Source organism: Anoplophora glabripennis, unplaced genomic scaffold, assembly GCF_000390285.2.
Source record: "Anoplophora glabripennis isolate ALB-LARVAE unplaced genomic scaffold, Agla_2.0 scaffold9, whole genome shotgun sequence".
Taxonomy (NCBI): Eukaryota; Metazoa; Arthropoda; class Insecta; order Coleoptera; family Cerambycidae; genus Anoplophora; species Anoplophora glabripennis.
This window is the reverse complement of record NW_019416258.1, coordinates 2698283-2718187: the sequence shown is the minus strand read 5'-3', so window position 1 is coordinate 2718187 and position 19905 is coordinate 2698283. Positions and strand designations below refer to the sequence as shown.

At 33.9% G+C, this 19905-nt stretch overlaps 1 protein-coding gene across 1 annotated transcript in view; it reads left to right on the top strand.

Annotated features, from left to right (window-relative positions):
• Nucleotides 1-19905, top strand: part of LOC108908956 (Down syndrome cell adhesion molecule-like protein Dscam2) — a 306735-nt gene that overhangs the window by 51304 nt on the left and 235526 nt on the right. The window contains exon 2 of the mRNA XM_023457289.1: nucleotides 14272-14443. Coding sequence (XP_023313057.1) covers nucleotides 14272-14443 — 172 coding nt within the window. The remainder of the gene's footprint in view (nucleotides 1-14271; nucleotides 14444-19905) is intronic.

Here is a 19905-nt window from a genome sequence, read left to right as displayed (position 1 = left end):
TTTCAGGTTTTGAATCAAGTTTCATGTTAGACATACAGGGTAAAAAGTTATTAACTAAATTTTCGGTAAAATTGGTCGTAAGTGGCGCCCTCTATGAGCAATGCTGAAATTACAACACGCATCTTATTCGCCGCCTAAAAAAATATAGTTTCACAAATTTTCAAGTTCCTAACCTACATATTTTCAGAATAATCGCAAAAAAAAACGATTTAAAATTTTAACTTTCAACACCCTGTATTTCCAAAACTAGTAACTTTCGGATAAGGCATGTTTGCGCCAATCGTCACCATTTCATGTGTAGTATCTTCAGCTTTCGACTTTCCCATTGTTAATGAATCACCCTGTATACAAAAAGTACCATTTAGAAAGTATATTTCCAAAAGAAGTACCCCGTAGAAAGAGGGTAGTAAAAACTACACAGGCATACAAAATAAAAAAGTGAGCTGACCTGAAGACCCCACTAGGCTTCAATATACAGGGTGTGGCGTGTATAGATTATACATAAAAATTAAACTACAGCTTCCTGATGATATTTGTAATAGAAAACTCTTATACAAAAAAGTTTTATCTTCGCGTTTTTTTTTTTTTGGAAAATTAAAGTTTATTTATTCAACGAAAATGAAGGCCGACCCTGCGATATTTATTAAAAACTTTGGAAATGTTTTTATGTGACCCGAGGTGCATCCTTATAATCGTCGGTATAACCTAATACCAGTAATACTAAAATAAGGTTAGGTTACATTGTCAAAAAATTTATGCAGTCAACTGATTTTGTATTTGTATTGATTTCATTATTCGCTTAATTTATTACCTAAATATTTAGCATCGTCCATCGACCCATCAGTGTTAAAAAGTGAAAGATTCCAGACAAAAGTTTTTATTTATTTTGACAGTGTAATTTAAAAAAAAAAATAAGAACATCGTGCCGATTACATTTAAAATGAGATTCTTATTTGTTACTTTGCTTAATTTTCTAGTTTGCGCGCAAACTAGTTTTACAATGAACCGAGAAAACAATGCATTTACTATTTCCGAACGTGTCGATGTGGTGTTAGTGTATGGTGCAGCCGGAGAAAATGCGCTTGCGGCGACTATGTTGTACCGGGAACGATGGCCACAATGTCACCCCCCATGTGCAAATACAATCCTACAGTGCGTTCAGCGGCTGCGAGATACGGGAAGTGTTATTCCTCGAGGAGAAGGACGTGGTCAGCAAATGAACCTTAATGTTGAAGATGCAGTATTGGAAAATCTTGACGAAGATTAGTCGCATTTACAATATTATAGAAAAACTGTTGTTCGCGAGCAGGATTTTCATTCAGATTTTATAAAAAATAATACGCAACTACATATTTGGATATTTTATTAATCCGTTCTCAAATAATAAATATGAATAAATGTCCACGTTATTTTTTATTATGGAGATAGCCCTACCACATATCTAACCCATATGCGACACTGAGAGAGATAAGGCTGCTTCGTGCAACACGAATGGAGATACATCCAAGTTAAAGGGACTGAACGCATGCGTATTTCCAAACAGAACAGCTGTGTGACAACGAAAGATGATATTTTCAGGTTTACTATTATTTCGGCAATAAACAGAATAAATATGAAATACAAAACTTTAAGGATATATAAATTTTGTAGAGTAAAATAGAATGTTTGATTATTTTGCCCATAAAATGATGCTGCTCCTATGAACGGTTTTTATCTGCGAATTAAATACATTACCGATGAAGCCTGAATACTTCCGAACATATTTTATCTCCGCGTGGTTTCTGTTAGTGACGTTACGTTAAATCATATAATAGCCATTTTGTAAACATTGTTGCCGTTAGCTGTATTGGAGTGTTTCAAAAAGTTGTTTACAGTGGATTTATAGTTATTTATTTTTAAAAGTTTGGCGTTTTTATTAACAATTATTTACAGTTGCAAAGAATGTCTAAATCAGTATCGGAAATGCAAGAAAGAAAATAAAAACATACATTTTTTTCGCTTTCCTAAAGAAGAACACTTAATTGTATAATTATTAAGTACTTTTTATATAGATAAATTTAAATTTCTTATAAAAATTGTTTAAAAATTCAATTTTTATAATATAAATTGTTCTTTTAAATGTCGATAGAAAAATGTGGACGCCCAGAATTAATAATGCATGGATAAAACGATTTCAAATTTACATAACTAGTGTAACACCATTTGGAAGTTTACTATCCCTAAAATGACATATTTTCTATATTCTTTACTCTAACTGAGCTATTTAATAAAATAACTTGTAATTCTGCGAATTTACTACTACATAAAATCTATCAATCAAAATTTTAGTAAACCTCTAATAAAAAAAATGAAAAATTAAATATGTGTAATTTGTTATTAGGTATTTTATATCAACAAAAAAATAATAAACACTTAGCAATTTTACTTTAATACATTAGTTATCTAATTTATCATCCCGTTTAGACAGACACTTTATTAATTAAGTGAAAATTGTGATAAATGTAGGTGTAAGTATTTTATGTTCATGTTTATTCAATATTTCGAACCGACAACACTTTCTTCTGATATAAATTTTTATTGCTCAATCTGGCAACGTTTATCATCCAATTTAAAGGGACGAGGTCAACGGCGGCATTTACGCCACATCAAAGGAGTGTCGCATATGGGTTAGATATGTGGCCCTACTATAACCGTAAATTAAAAAAATTATGTTAGTAATAATAATGTCGGAACTTTGAAAATTATATTTATAATAAAATTAAGTACCAGAAACAAATCAAAGTGCTATATTTACCTAATAATTAACAATATTGTTCTTACTTGGTTTATGAATATTGAAAAATATGAAAAAATATAGAAACAAATTTTCATAAGGTAGCCAGCCAACTTATCTATTTACATATAAAACAACGCCGCCAGTTTTTCGTTTGCCTCCACTTTTAACAAAATATTTTAAAAACGTAGTGAATGTTTTTATAAAATTTATTCGTCCGCCTTTTGAATTTGCAAAACTTAAAATGTCTTCATAAAATTAAGAATCAGCACTAAAACTTTGCAATAGTTCTTTTTCTATAGTCATCATTGATAAGTTGTTTAAGCGCTCTTGTGTCATCGTATTGCTAAGTCTTAATGCGCTTAAGACACGAAAAGTTTCTTTCTACCGAGACATTTGTTGCAGGAATTGTTAAATCTGGGCAAAACAATTTGCATGTTTCCGAAAATACCATTTTAAATTCCTTGTATAATATTTCTATCGTTTTTTTTGAACTTCTAAATTATGAAATAGTTCCTCTGTACAAAATATTAAGATCGTTTTTCAACCTATCTATTTTGAAAACGTTTGGATATATTTGTAATAAACAATGAAACGATTTTTTGGGAAATTTGTTGGCTATTAGGGAAATTTTGAGGAATCTATTAAAGCAAAAGAAATTAATTCCCAAAACGAAGGTACTTAATTAAATATTTTGAAAATATTTTTAATTCGTCGTAATATTTTTCGCATAATTAAAATTAAAAGTCTTTGTACTATCCCTCACACTGACATCAGGCTTTACCCGCGTACCATGTGACGCGTACATTAACCGCGAACTGAAACTATAAGCAGCTTTGAGCCGCCCTCAGTTCCCTCCTAAATCATGTTATTTTAACCGCCTCGCGTAGAGGGGGAACTGTAGCATATTGCAGGGAAGTGTGACGCAAATACAAGCAAAGAAATTCTGGCTTCACTATGACGGGGACTAGTGGGGAGTAACTATCCAATACCGTGTCGATGTAAACGGCGAGCGGCGAGGTATTCACTATTCAAACAATTATTTTATACTGTTATTTTGATTTTTGATAAATGTAATAGGTAATTGGAAATTAGTTTACCTAACTGTTTATTTAGGTTAATAGTAGAATAGTAGGTATTAAAATATTCGGTGTGACAGCCAAATTTTGCATTGAGGCCCGGCCCCAGTTGCTTCATACGACGAACCGCCACTGGTGGACCCTTTAACTGTGGCTTACCTGCTGCACGCATTTCCATATCATACAAGTGCGCTGTCTTTATCCGTAGAACAAAATTGCTCATTGTTCTCTACTAAGTCAGTGGCATTTAAAAATATATTTATCACATCTCTCTATATCAAAGTATCGTACGCATTTATCCATAGCGCTTTATGCGTGGGATGATACATCCCCTTCGGAATCCTTTGAATATTTCTGCATCTTTGAACAAATCACCGTCCATATCCTATCCAATCTAGCTTCTAGCCCTGTTTAAACAACGAGGAATTGTTTCAAACCTGCACAAATCGAATAAATTGCAAAAGTTTGCTTAACGCTGCATCTGAAAATTTTAAATACAAACCTGTCCCATTTGAAACGTATCAAAAAGGAAAATAACACGTTCCTGCACATCCGGAGCCGCCACGTTATCAGTATTGAAACGGCATCATCAATAAGTTCATCTCTCATCCAGCGATCGTAATCCTTACGCTGAGAGTAATTACTTCCGGCAATATCGCCGTTCTATCAATAAACAACCGGGAAAAATGAATACGGCACCCATAATACCGCTGACATTTTCATAAACGCGAATGCATTGTAGTAGCACGGGCTACGTCGTTCAAATGTCGTTTAAACAGTACCTATATATTCCAGACTAAATTCGGCAATCCAGTTGTGACATATTGACCCGTTTGTTAGCCTATTTATATACTCTGCAGTGAAGGGATAAATCCAAAGCGTTGATTAGTTAAATTCTGCTTCCGATATAACCGTACTCCGATTATTGGATTTGACCACTTCGGCTAATCCTACAGATATACGGGGTTCCCGTCATTTCCCATAAATAAATCAGTTAGGTGCACATATTGATTAACTGCTCTGATTTTATATTATTAAGCGATGCAGATTAATTGCACGATTAATTTTTTGCAACATCACTATAGCAACTATTTAAACCAAATTTAAATTTAATCCGCCAGTTCCTGATACTACTAAGTAAAACAGTGTTTTCAACCCAGGAAATGTAAAAATAGCATATGTGCCTAAAAACTTGAGTGATTTTTAATCCCATTCCTCTCTAAAAACAAAAAAGCGAATGCAATACTTATCTTACGAACTAAACTACACTTTAATCCTTCTATAACAAATATAAAATTCTAGCAACATTTTAGACTCCATTTGTAAACATTCACTTGTTTAAAACCTTGAGGAACACTTTAGTCCCCGATTAAAACTACTTTCAATCCAGAAAGTGTAAATATAGCGTTTATATCTCGAAACTAGAGTGGTTTCTAAACCCTTGCATGATTTTTATCGACTTTCAAATTTCGTCTTTGGGATTAAAAGGTGCGTTTTAGTCTTCCGCAAATTCAAAGCATTATTTTAGTTCCTAGTTTTGAGACAGTGAAGCTTCACTTTTAATCCCATAGATATTAAATTTACTTTCAATCCCATAAAGATTGAATTTACTTACTTTATTACTGAATATCAACTGAAACATCTGTAATATTGCTACAGCAACCATTTAAACTAAATGGACAAAGGGGCAATTTAGTCATCAGGGATTAAATTTAACACTCTAGCTTCTGAAACTAGTAAAAGAGGACTTTCAATCCAGGTAAAGTAAAAATCACGTATATGTTTCAAAAGTAAGGCGTTTTCTCAACCAAAATAAACTAATGCAATGTTCCTTAAGAGTTAATCATTCTACATGAAATTTAGGCCGGGAACTGACACTTTAGTCCCTGAAATTAGTTAGTACCTTGCATCGAAAATATGTAAAAATACCTTCAACGCCAAAAGTGCTTTTTAAAACCCTTGCATGGTTTTTGTCAGCCTCCAAAGTTCTCTTTCCCTATAAAAAGATCCACTTTAGTCCTCCGGTCGATTGAATGCGTCATTTTAGTCTCTAGTTTTGAGAGAACTAAGGACAGCATCTCCTAGAAATTAATACTTTCAAACGTATAAGAAATTTCTATTAATCTCTATACCAAAAACAAACACTTAGTATATACTTTGGGAACTAAAGTGCCTGGCTCGCTGATCACGGATCCGAGGTCAGTTTTGCAAAATTCAAGATGGCGGATCCAAGATGGCCGACCAAATTTTCAAAAAATAACACATTCGCGTCAAATTTAGTATACGGGGGTTTTCTTGGTCACTGATCACGGATCCGAGGTCAATTTTGCAAAATTCAAGATGGCTGATCCAATATGGCCGACCAAATTTTCAAAAAATAACATTCGCGTCAAATTTGGTACACGGGGATTTTCGGGGTCGCTGAACACGGATATGAAGTCAATTTATTATGATCAGCGACCCCGAAAACCCCCGTATACCAAATTTGACGCGAATGTTATTTTTTGAGAATTCGTGATATACCTTAATTGACCCGTTTTTTTTGAGGTTAGAAAAAGAACCATCAATTCTGACCGTGGATTCACGTTCGGTGGGGTCTTAACCATATAAATGAACATTTAAATATAGAAAAAAAATTGAATTTTTCCTAGCACTTTTTCGTGAATTTTTGCTATTTTTGACCTGTTTTTTGAGGTTAGGAAATTCCATATGTCGCATAAAAAGTACAGACAACTTTTTTTTGTGTAGTTGTGTTGTTCTTGATCAACAGATCTCGCCTTTCGACGACGCATTTTAGTTTTTCTATCGAATTTACTTTCCATGCCCCTAGGAACTAAAATGCCTTTAATCCTTGGCAAAAAAATATGTTAATTACAGTAATTTAATCGTTTGCCATTAAATTACCACTTTAGTCCCTAAAATTGACAATTAGAACAGTACTTCAATCCTAAAAGCGTATATACCTTAAAACTAGAGTGCTTTTTAAAGCGTGTACGATTTTCTCGACTTTCAAACTTCGTCTTCGATATTAAAAGATGCACTTTCGTACTTTCGTCCTTCGATGGATTAAAAGCGATATTTTAGTATCTAATTTTTAATTCTCTAGATACTAAAATTTAAGTAAATTTAATCCTTGTGAATTAAAATTAACACTAGTTTCTGATATTAGCGAGTTTGATTTTCTGTCAAGGAAATGTAAAAATAATGTATACAGGGTGTAACTAAATAAGTGTAAAACATTTAAGGGGGTGATTCCTCATCGAAAAAAAGATAGGATCTTTCATATAAAGAAACTTCATTGGAGCATCCCTTGTTAAGATACAGCCCCTTAAAGGGGGTACATAAAATTTGTTTAACAATTTTTTTCACAAGCACTAAACAAGTTACAATATTGAAATTAACCTGACATTTTCTACTACCAAAAAGACACTTAGCCAGTAATTTATTTGGTTTACCCCATGGTAGTAAGGGGTGGAAAACGCAACCCCTAAAATTTATTTCCAACGTAATTTTTTGTCTTATTATTTTTTTACCATTTAAAAAATTATTTCCGATAGCCTGTTTCATTCTAAAAAAAAATGTCTCTTGAATTTTTTGCCCAAATTAAACCAGTTCGCAGTAAAAAATTATTTTACGAACAACTACAGAGATACATCGTCATAAATGCGGACTGGATTTACTGTTATTTTGTAGTTACTACCTGCATTAAATGATTAAAGGGGAATAATCAAAACTAATTTAATAATAACAAAACATACAACATGTAGAAATCATAGTAAATGTTCAATATGTCTACCTTCAGACATTACGCATGCGTCTAGACGTCGGCGCATTGAGCCACGTATTCGCTCAAATATTCCTGGAGTCTCTCTAATTACCCTGCACGCATCGATAATGCGGTTTCTTAAGTCCTCTACATCGCGAACAGGAGTACGATAAACCAAATGCTGCAAATGGCCCCAAGTAGACAAATCCAGAGGATTGAGATCCGGGGATCGAGCGGGCCAATTCTGTGGTCCTCCTCGACCTATCCACTGATTTGCATATGTTTCAGTTAAATGCTGACGTGCTACTTGACTAAAATGGGCGGGAGCCCCATCATGCATAAAAACCATATCCCTTCTGACGCCCAAAGGAACTTCCTCCAGCAGTACGGGGGGATGCACTTTTCTTAAAAATTGAACGTATGCCTCACCATTTAATCGAGGAGGTAGAAAATGAGGCCCAATTAAATAATCCCCAATAACTCCGACCCACACCTTAAGAGAAAACTGTTCTTGATGGTTAGTTTCGACAATAGCGTGATGGTTTTCATCAGCCCATATGTGGTAATTATGAAAATTAATAATCTTGTCCCGAGAAAAACTACATTCGTCTGTGAATTCGATCGTCTTCAGAAAGTCACGATTTCTTCTAATCATTTCCAGCATCCAATTGCAAAATTCAAGACGGTTCGGAAAGTCTCGCGGTAACAGTGCCTGTACTCGTTGCAGATGGTAAGGGTATAAGAGATGTTCCTTTAAAATTCGAAATACCGTCATATGATCAACATTTAGCTGGAAAGCAATCTTTCTAGTACTGGTAGTAGGTTGTTCTTCTATCAAATTAAGTACTGCTGCCTCAAGCTGTGGTGTTCTTACTTCTCGATGGCGACCACAATCCTGCGTTCTTTTGTTGAATGAACCATATTCACGTAATCGTTGATGAAGTCAGACAAATATTCTATGTGAAGGATGCTGCCGTTGAGGATACATTTCAGCATATCTTGTAGAAGCTTCTAACCCATTCCCCTGCGACAGACCGTAAACGTAATGCATATCAGCCATTTCCTCATTTGTGTATGCCATTTTAATAACAAGTGAATTATTAAAGTAACAAATTAAGAACAGAACAATACACAATTAGTATTACTTCAATTTCAAAAATTTACAAACTGACAGCTTGATTCCAATTTAATTGTCAGTATCGCTAATGGCGGCCTACTAGATAAATTAGTTTCGTATTTTCGTTTTATGGCGATATGTATCTTGTTCGTAAAATAATTTTTTGCTGCGAACTGGTTTAATTTGGGCAAAAAATTCAAGAGACATTTTTTTTTAGAATGAAACAGGCTATCGGAAATAAATTTTTAAATGGTAAAAAAATAATAAGACAAAAAATTACGTTGGAAATAAATTTTAGGGGTTGCGTTTTCCACCCCTTACAACCATGGGGTAAACCAAATAAATTACTGGCTAAGTGTCTTTTTGGTAGTAGAAAATGTCAGGTTAATTTCAATATTGTAACTTGTTTAGTGCTTGTGAAAAAAATTGTTAAACAAATTTTATGTACCCCCTTTAAGGGGCTGTATCTTAACAAGGGATGCTCCAATGAAGTTTCTTTATATGAAAGATCCTATCTTTTTTTCGATGAGGAATCACCCCCTTAAATGTTTTACACTTATTTAGTTACACCCTGTATAGTTCAAAACTTGAGTGGTTTCTGCTTTCTAATAGATTATTTTCGGTCAATGGACGTGTTGCTGTCGGCTATAAAAGATGCACTTTAGTCCTTTTACGGATCAAAACTGCTAATTTAGTTCCATGTTCAGAGGGTATTGTGTCACTTTTAATCCTTGAAAATTCCCTATTCCCTTAGGTGGTTGTTCATCCTCTGGACTAAAATGCACTTTAGTCCCTTGATATATAAAGTACTAATAAGCTTATACGTATTTTAGCTCCTTTTTGTTTGCGATAGAACGCACGTGAGGTGAGGTCCTCGCTTTTTTCATTCGACTGGATACTCTTGATTCATCGCACAGTACAATCGTCCTGTATGTTGGGTGGGTGTACTGTAATAGCTGTGCGTGCGCTATGTTGTCTTATAAACCAGTCCCCGCGTAACGGTCTGTTATTTCTGCTCCTCTTTTTCTTTCACCAAACTGTCACCAAAGTAAAGAGCGATTGTTCTCGTAATAACGCGCCAGTTATGAAGTATCAGCCATTGTCCACACGCGAATTAGGATAAATCTATTTGGATCCCCGGTAAAAAAGGGCTCGCTTTATAAACTTTATTTTTAAATACAATAGATGGAGGGCTCCCCAAAAAGAATCGTAATAACGTTCTCTTGTAAATAAAAATAGATTTCGACGTGGTTCAGACGGGGTCAAGAGAGGATATAACGGAAACGAGATATACAAAAGTGTACTGTGAAATAATCACTGCGATAGCGTGTCGCCCTACTTGAAAATTTTAGAGTTGATTTTAATGCTGCACACGTACACAGGGTGTCAAAAGACTTCAAGGGGTAAATTAAAAAGTTGAATTTTCTGTTCGTTATTGCAACCAGTTAAAAGTTGTACAGGAGAATGGACGGCGTATTATTATACAGGGTGTGGCATGTATAATCTATAAAAAATAAACCACAGCTTCCTGATGATATTTGTAATAGAGAAGTCTTATACGAAAAAGTTCTATCTTCGCATTTTTTTTAAATAAAAGTTCATTTATTCAACGAAAATGGGTCGGCCCCTGTGTTATTTGTTAAAAACTTTGGAAATGTTTTTAAGCGACCCGAGATGTAACCTTATAATTTAAGTCGGTATAATCTAATACTAGTAATACTGAAAGAAGGTTAGGTTACATTCTCAAAAAATTTGTGCAGTCAACTGATTTTGTATTTGTATTGAATTCATTATTCGCTTAATTATTAAATATTAAGCATCCATCGAGCCATCAGTGTTAAAAAGTGAAAGATTCCAGATAAAAGTTTTTATTTTGTAATTCCACGATAGTGACAGTGTAATTTTTATAAAGAACTAAAAAATAAGAATAGCGTTACATTAAAAACGAGATTCTTATTTCTTACTTTGCTTAATTTTTTAGTTTGTGCACAAACTAGTTTTACAATGAACCGAGAAAACAATGCATTTACTATTTCCGAACGTGTCGATATGGTGTTAGTGTATGGTGCAGCCGGAGAAAATGCGCTCGCGGGGACTAGGTTGTACCGGGAACGATGGCCACAACGTCACCCCCCCCCCATGTGCAAATACAATCCTACAGTACGTTCAGCGGCTACGAGATACGGGAAGTGTTATTCCTCGAGGAGAAGGTCAGCAAGTGAACCTTAATGTTGAAGATGCAGTGTTGGAAAATCTTGACGAAGACCCCACAATTAACATTCGACGACTCACACAGCAAGTAGGAACCTCATCTCGTACAGCACACGGACAGGACCGTTCCAGAGAAAATATTTTGAATTGAACTTTAATTTACGAAAAAAAAAACGCAAAAATAGAATTTTTTCGTATAAGACTTTTTTTCTATTACAAATATCGTTAGGAGGCTGTAGTTTAATTTTTATAGACACGCCACACCCTGTACTGTAACGCAAAGTGATCGAACATAGAAATTCTAAATCTAGTCACAACATAATAAAATCGGAATCGTTTTTAACACCTGTGCTTCAGAGCGGGCGAATTCTGGGCGAGATTGTAATATTGGAAGGGGACGAATTAATATATTTTTTTTATAAAATACCGACGATACGTCACTGTCAGAATGGCGTTATTATAAGCTGAAAAAGTAAGGTTAATAAACCTCTGGCAACAAATGTCTCAAGATTCAATTAAGATGGGGGGATTAGCTCCCGTCAACTGAAGCGGCGCAGAGGGATCATGTTCAAGGGGGTAAGCGTTTTATAAAATAATAATTTGGGATCATCTTTGCCCTCATTTTAAAATGGGGATAATAAAACATGTTCGTGGTTTGATGGTGATAAGGCGAAAGGCAATTTTGAACATAAATATATTTTTAAATGCGTCTATTCACACAGGATGTAGTTGGATGTTACTAAGTTCCAGGCAAGGTGAATCAATTCAAAACATGCGAAAATTTCCAACGTTAATCAAGTGAATGTTTTGCATTCTACGGAAAATGCTTTAAAAATTGTAAGATTCGATCGAAAGTAATGAACTAATAGCGAGGAAAACTATGCTTCTGAATTTTTATTCTCACTTTCCCAACATTTCAATTAACAATTAAAATAAGGTATCTTTTTATATACTCAAAAGAATATTAAAGCAAAAACAAAACTTTTTACTGCTAATAACACTGTTACTTGTTATTGATGTCTGAAAACTTAGATATGCACAATTTTATGCTTATATTCTCACAACTTTGTACTTATCCATAAGGATTTGATTATTTTGTTGTTATTTTTATAGTAATATACATAATTTTATGGGAAATTTTTTGTTTGCCATTATATTTTTAAACTATTTTTGGTAAAATACATTATTTGGTGGGGAATTACATTGTTTAGAATTTAGCGATCAAAGCTGATGTAAAAAAGTGTTAAACTAAGCCTTTTTTGGTCCAAAAATATTGTTTATTTAGAATTCTGCCTCAACACAAATAGGTGATTTTAATAGATAAATGACAGAATTTTGAAATTTTTATGGGGTCTAATACCGATATTATTAACATTCAAGAGTTATATAGAGAGTTATATAATTTTTCATAAGCTAATACAACTTAGAATATTTTAAGATATAAGAATCTTTTTCTAATACTAAGAGATTTTGATGAAATATATTCAACATGTACATAATATCATTTAATTACATGAGAATCACGCACCTGTTTACTAATATACAAACACTTAAGGTGGCCATATCCCTGGCCGAGAAATGGTGAAATTTCTGGCATTTTTAGGTACCGAAATCTTGAAAAGTAAAACGTGTAGAACAAAAGTAAGCACAAAAATAAAATCCTTGATGTTTTGTTTATACATTGTTACCATTTAAATTTACCCAAATAAAATAATAACTAAAAAAAGCGTTTGTAGAACATACGAATTAATTTCCAACTTTCCAATATTGTTTTGCGGTGAAAAAAGGATTTTACAGGTCCTCCATCCACTTGTGTCAATTTAAACTGTATTGTTTCTACACCAGTGAAGATTAAGGCATTGAAGTTAATGACAGTTATAATCATGTAACATTTCATTTTCTTTTCTGTGAACATTTGTGATATTTTGTTAGGTTTGAAAAAAATTTGGAGATTAATATTTGCCACGTAAAAAAGTAGCAGGCCAAAAGCATTTTCCGGTATAATTCAAAACGCCACCGAACCTATTTGTACAATTTAGTTGGTGCAGCATATCTATTAAGTACTTTATTAACTACACCAAACGTAATGCTGAAATATTTTCGGGTTAGTGGCGCTCCAAATAAGCTTTTAAAATTGCAGAATACAATATTTAAATGTCACACTGTCAGTCCAGCGCACATTATCTGGTAACGACAAAATAAGGTTATTTTTGCCGTAAATAATTGATATATGCATGAATAAAACTCGCACGTATCACGGTGGCACCCGCCAAAAATAACTAGTGTTCGTTCTGTTGCTATTTCTCGCTCGTTTTTGCCAGTGTTGTAAATCCCGTATTTTTTTTTAAAAGGCGTAGAGTGAAATGTGTAACATTTTCCTCCAGCAGTACGGTGATACCAGTTGTTCCTAAAATGGCGACAGGAACAATTTGTGCAAATGAATAACATACATTTGGAGTAAGAATTTTGTGCATTAGGGTTGTGCATATTTTATCACATACTTGGACACTACCTGAATTCGATTTTGTATAAAACTGCGTAATTATTGCACAAAAACTTATATTCTTACAAAAATTATAACAATTTGTGCTAAATTTTAAATATTAAATGAAACACCCTATTTTTTATGCCAACAATCGATAGACCGCCAAATTTTATATCCGAACGTAGTGTCTAAAAAATTTTCTTCTTTGTCCTTACGGATCATTTGGAGGTCAAACTCATTTTTCTATCAATAACTCGACAAAAATGTACGAATTCGTCCGATTTCGAATGAAAAATTAGATAGTGACCTTGGGTATGACCTTCACCACAAGTTGCAAGGTCAAACTACGGTCAACTTAATATCAAATGGAATACGCTGCTTTTTATGCCAGCAACCAAATATTATGTCGGAATCTGGGATCAAATAATTTATCTAGGATGTCCTTGTAGGTAAGTTGAAGGTCAAACACTTTTTTCACAAAAAATAATGCATATAACAGTGATAGAAATTAATATAAGTATTCAACTAAAACTATTAGTATGATATTGACAATACGTTTGAAATTTAATACATTTTTGGGTTAATAATTAAAGTTTGATGTTAGGGCCATTCTACAGACAGAAATCTAATCAGCTTTTAGGTTAAATCCAAGGTCGCCATTTAATTTTTCAAGGTCAATTTGTCGATTTAAGGTCAAGTTCAAATCCAGGGTCACCAGCATATTAGTTTCTTGATATTATGCAACTTTTATCTGCAACTTTTTTTGGCAGGACTAAATTCTGAAAGGTTACCTGGGGGGACTTTTCTAAGTGCGAAAAATGACCTTTTCTTTTTTTGCAGGGGTTGCTGTGCTGAGCCATGGTCCAGTATTTCTGCTTGAGCCGCCGGCACATCTTACTTTCTCCAACACCACTGGGTCGCAGGTCAGCTGTTCAGCTCACGGGTCACCGAATCCGCAAGTGGACTGGCTGCTGCAGGACGGCCAGATGGTCACAGCGGTCCCGGGATTACGGTGAGTCCAGTCCTTATATACAGCGCGGTTAGCGGATTTTTTATTTAAACTCTGACTACGCGCACAAGCTTCTATTTAACTTGCCTTGTTAGTATGGGTCAAATCTTGCAACTGAATTTTAAAACAGTTGTCCCCAACCGATTGAGCTGAAATTTTGCATAGACTCTGGTTTGGATGACAATGCATGGTTAGCTAAGTGACGTCAGTCTAAATTCAATACGGCGGACTACCAAAGATGGCGGACCATTTATTTTTTATGCACCCTCATGACATGAAATCAAATCATCAAATGAAAGGGTTTGCTGAGAGGAATACGAAAATAAAATGACGTCGCTAAAAGCTTGTTTAAAAAAAATATACATGAACCTATTACTTTATTACATTGATTTAAATATGATATTAACAAAATTTATTTTTGAATAAATTTCGCGAAATTGAAAAGAGAGGAAAATTTTACGTTTAGATAGTGTCATGGGTGCAAATGACATCATAAGGTCATTCTGGGGTCAACATTATTTGAAAATCTGAAGTTGACCTTGACTGACCTTGACCGGTGATCTCAAGGTCAAATTTAAGGTCGGCAACAGTTTTCCCCTACCCTACAACTTTTATAGAGGTCATTTTTCGCTAGAACCTAACCCGAACTGTCAGAGATATTTGCATGAACATTAAAATGGCCTACTCTGTATATTTATTCACAGGTGAATGCATATTATATCTAGGTGTGATCACAAGTAATGAAAAAAGAGAAATGCTGAATGAAATACAATTTTGAATTATTAATGAGATAACTATTTCAATTACAATCGTTTTAATTGCAGTACTAAAGTTGATTATTCATAATGGGATTATTTCCATAGGTGGAATTGTACAGGTTCGGAAAGTTCCCATGGTTCATCGGCCGTTACGTGAGAGCGATAAAGTAAGTCATAGAAATCCGTGCGATAGAGAAGGATGGCTATAATGAAGGCGTCTCATAGTNAAGTGGACTGGCTGCTGCAGGACGGCCAGATGGTCACAGCGGTCCCGGGATTACGGTGAGTCCACTCCTTATATACAGCGCGGTTAGCGGATTTTTTATTTAAATTTGCCTTGTTAGTATGGGTCAAATCTTGCAACTGAATTTTAAAACAGTTGTCCCCAACCGATTGAGCTGAAATTTTGCGTACACTCTACTTTGGATGACAATGCATGGTTAGCTAAGTGACGTCAGTCTAAATTCAATACGGCGGACTACCAAAGATGGCGGACCAGTTATTTTTTATGCACCCTCATGATACGGGTATCAAATGAAAGGGTTTGCTAAGAATACGAAAATAAAATGACGTCACTAAAAGACGGTTTTAAAAAAAATTTTTTTACATGAACGTATTACTTTCTTACATGGATTTAAATATGATATTAACGAAATTTATTTTTGAATAAATTACCCGAAATTGAAAAGAGAGGAAAATTTTACGTTCGGATAGTGTCATGGGTAAAAATTATATCATGAGGTCACTCTGACTGAGGTCAACATTAGGGGTTCCTCTTTGAAAATTTGAATTTTACCTTGACTGACCTTGACAGGTGATCTCAAGGTCATATTTAAGGTCGGCAACAGTTTTCCCCTACCCTACAACTTTTATAGAGGTCATTTTTCTCTAGAATCTCACCTAAACTGTCGGAATTATGACCTACTCTGTATATTTATTCACTCGTGAATGTATATTATGTATATCTAGGTGTGATCACAAGTAATGAAAAAAGAGAAATGCTGAATGAAATACAATTTTAAATTATTAATGAGAACTATTTCAATTACAATCGTTTTGATTGCAGTATTTTTCATAATGGGATTATTTCCATAGGTGGAATTATATGTAAAATATTGTATGAACATGAAATAATTAGCATAATTACTTTTTTTTGTTAACTGGAATTCCTAAATTAATACTAAAGTGAAGGGTAATTTTCATTACATTTACATTGAGGATTCGTCACGTCTTATTATGGTGCTGAATTGGCAGTGCCAATAACGGCCAATAGTAGCGGCCAATCGCTTAGGTGTAAATCTACAACACTCAAAATCGAATCGATGGAAACGATGGAAAACCAAAAGTTACAAAATATGTTCTAGGCAAATTTTTACCCTACTTACCAACTTAGATTTATTTATGTATGACCCAAGAGTAGATACTCAGCATCATTTTTTCCATGTCCCTCTGAGGATGACGAGGTAAATAAAATATATTCCCATCTAAAGGATTTTCTAAAGTACCTGTCTGAATATTTTAACGTTATGATTTATTTATTCAAAAACATTTAAGTCACAGAACACTCGTCCTGCCTCGTTATGAATATTTAACTTTTTGTTCCTGTTTCCCTAATTATTTGATACTTGCAGTAAGGATTTTTGCGTCGTAACTATACAGGGTTGCCGACTAACAATCAAGACACGATAAACTGTATTATACAGGGTATTTCATTAAGTTTGCATCTGAGATAGTTCCGCCCATAAAGTCGCAAACTGTATTTCTCTATAAGCTATGTACATTCTTAATAATTTCTCCTATGAAATTAAATACCTTCAAAATAGGTTAATAACTTTTAGCGGTACATCAATAACATTTTCATTAAGTTCCTCTAAGGGAACATAATTTGTACGGGTTCTCCGGATGGGAGCTATTACAAACCGGCGGTAGTGGAGTCGTTTTTAATTTAAAGATGATCCTGTTAATACCGCTTCGAGGCTTACGCGACACTTAATATAGCACAAATAAACTCAGGATCCGAAACAAACTGGAAAAGGAATTACTGGAGGATTTATCTATTCTTAATTTTTTTTTATTTTTCAGTGGAAACATGTTAGAATACTGTTTCACTAGTCATTACCGAGGAAGAAATTGACTTGTTCCTCTAGAGATACGACTCAATCACGGCACTCGTCTTGTACGTCTATATAGGTTCTAGCATAACGGATGAGATAGGGTTGTAATGGAATCTGTACAGTTCTTTGCACTTCCATTGTTTAGCACCCGTGCCTTGTCGTGGAAAATAAAATAGAATTGTAAAAAATACGTTTTAGAATTTCTTTTGCGCAAATATTTAGTTCTATTCATATTTGAACACGCAAAAAAATTCTTGCTTCAAATGTACATTTTATTTTAAGGCATCGCACATTTATATACAGGGTGTCCCAGTGTCAGCGTACAAAAATTTACCAGGGGGTAGACCAGACCGAAATAAGAATAAAATTCTTATAGAGAGAGCAATATGGCGAACAGTGAACGACCTCCTGAAAGTGCGCAGGAAAATAAGTGCTGTAAAAGGTGTAAAAAGAATGTTGTAAATGGTATAAAGTGTGCCAATTGTGACAGTATCTTTCATTCTAGCTGTGCAAGAAATGCTAACTTTGTGAAGTTCACGAGTGATGACATAATTATGTGTTGTGATCCTCCTGAATTAGCATTAAATCAACAGTTTTTTAATGCTATTGAGAACCTATCTCCTGATAAAAAAGTAATAGACCTAAATATATTTAAATATATTGTGAAACAAAAGGACATAATAATTGATGAATTGCATGGAAAAATTAATTTACTGAATCAACAAATTACTCTGTTAAATGAAAGATATTTGCGCTATACGGAAAAAGTGCCTAAAAAAGAAATGGCAAAAACTGAGCAACTTGCCGCAAGAACTAAACCCATTGGCAAGAGCGCAAAGACGACTGAAATTAACGCGGTTGCCACTTCTTCCAAAAAGTCTGTGATTACAAAAAATGACGTTTCAGCTGCTCTAATGGAAATAAATACTCAGCAAAAATGCGACGAATTATTAAACCTAGGAAAAGCTGTTCCACAAACTAACGAATCTGAATGGAAAGAAATTAGGACACGAAAAAAGAAAAGACACTTAGTAATAGGAAATAATAACGAACTTACCGTAAATGGTAGGGAAGTTAAAGGAGTGCCTAAGTTCGATGAACTTCATATCTACAGAGCAGACCCCAAGATGAGTGTAGAAGATTTAAATAAAATTGTAAAGCCCCATTTTCCAGAAGCCGTCGTTACAGCGTTAAATTCAAAACATCCAGAAGTGTACAGTTCCTTCAGAGTGAGTGTCTACAACTATAATTTCAAGAATGCCATGAATCCAGAAATATGGCCACATGGTGTCCATATACAACGTTTTTTCCGGGTTCGTTCCTTGATACAACACCAGTCGTAGATAATCGACAGGTAGGAAATATATTAGGTGAAAATTTTTGTAAATGTAAAACTATACACCAGTTTGTTAAACAGTTTCATATTATGAATGTCAATTGTCAATCCTTATGTAATAAGACTAACAGGATTGAATTAATTTTAGTTCAGGAGCAACCTGATATAGTATGCCTTTCCGAAACTTGGTGTACTAATGATAATATTGATCTTGTAAAATTTGAAAACTATGATTTGGCTACATATTATAATAGAATTAGTATGAGTCATGGTGGAGTTCTTGTTCTTATAAAAAATAATATTCAGTACAAAATACCTGTATTCTTAAATAACTTATCTATTGAATTAGATTTTGAGTTGTGCAGTCTATCACTCTATATTCAAAAAATTAATTGTTGTGTATTGAACGTATATAGATCCCCATCTGGAAATATGGAAACATTTATAGACCGACTATATATAGCTCTAAGTTACTGTGCAAAAAATTATCGTGCTATTATTGTTACTGGCGATTTTAATATTGATTATTTACAAACTTCTTATGAAACAAATCAGTTAATTGATCTAATAGAAAGTTTTAATTTAAAACTGCAAAATTGTGAACCAACTCGTATTTTTACGAACAAAAATATGAAAACAACAAAAACTAAACTTGATTATTTCTTAACAACTATACCCTATGTATATCAAGAACATGTTACTGATTTGCAATTAGGTGATCACTTATGNAAAGAAAACTTGTGCACTGAGAACAACTGTCAAATACGTACTGTTTATTTCACTAAACATCAACCAACTATTATAAGAAAATACACAACGTTTTTGCAAAATAAAAAAAAGGGTCTAAAAAACATAAAACATTCCATATATCCGCAACCGTTACTTTGTGGACCCATGTTTATTGAGACTTTTCTGCTTATTTTGGTTCATACTATTACCTCCTTAAATATTTTACACTCTTTTTTTAACACCCTGTATACATTTGAATAGAATAAAATAACATTTACACAAATAATTCCATTTAAAACTATCTGCTCATTTCATCCAAATACTTTTTTTTCAGTGTAAGTATTACGTAAAGTTTGTATTTTTCTCTAATGTCAGTATCGGAACTCGATTTTGTGTTTATTTTAAATTTAAATCCGTGCCTTTTTTTAAATTCGACTTGAATATTTAATGCGGCAGCAACTTTAAGGTTTAATGTTGCCCCAGATCCGTCACAAATGATCTGATGCTTAATCATTAACGCCCCTATTA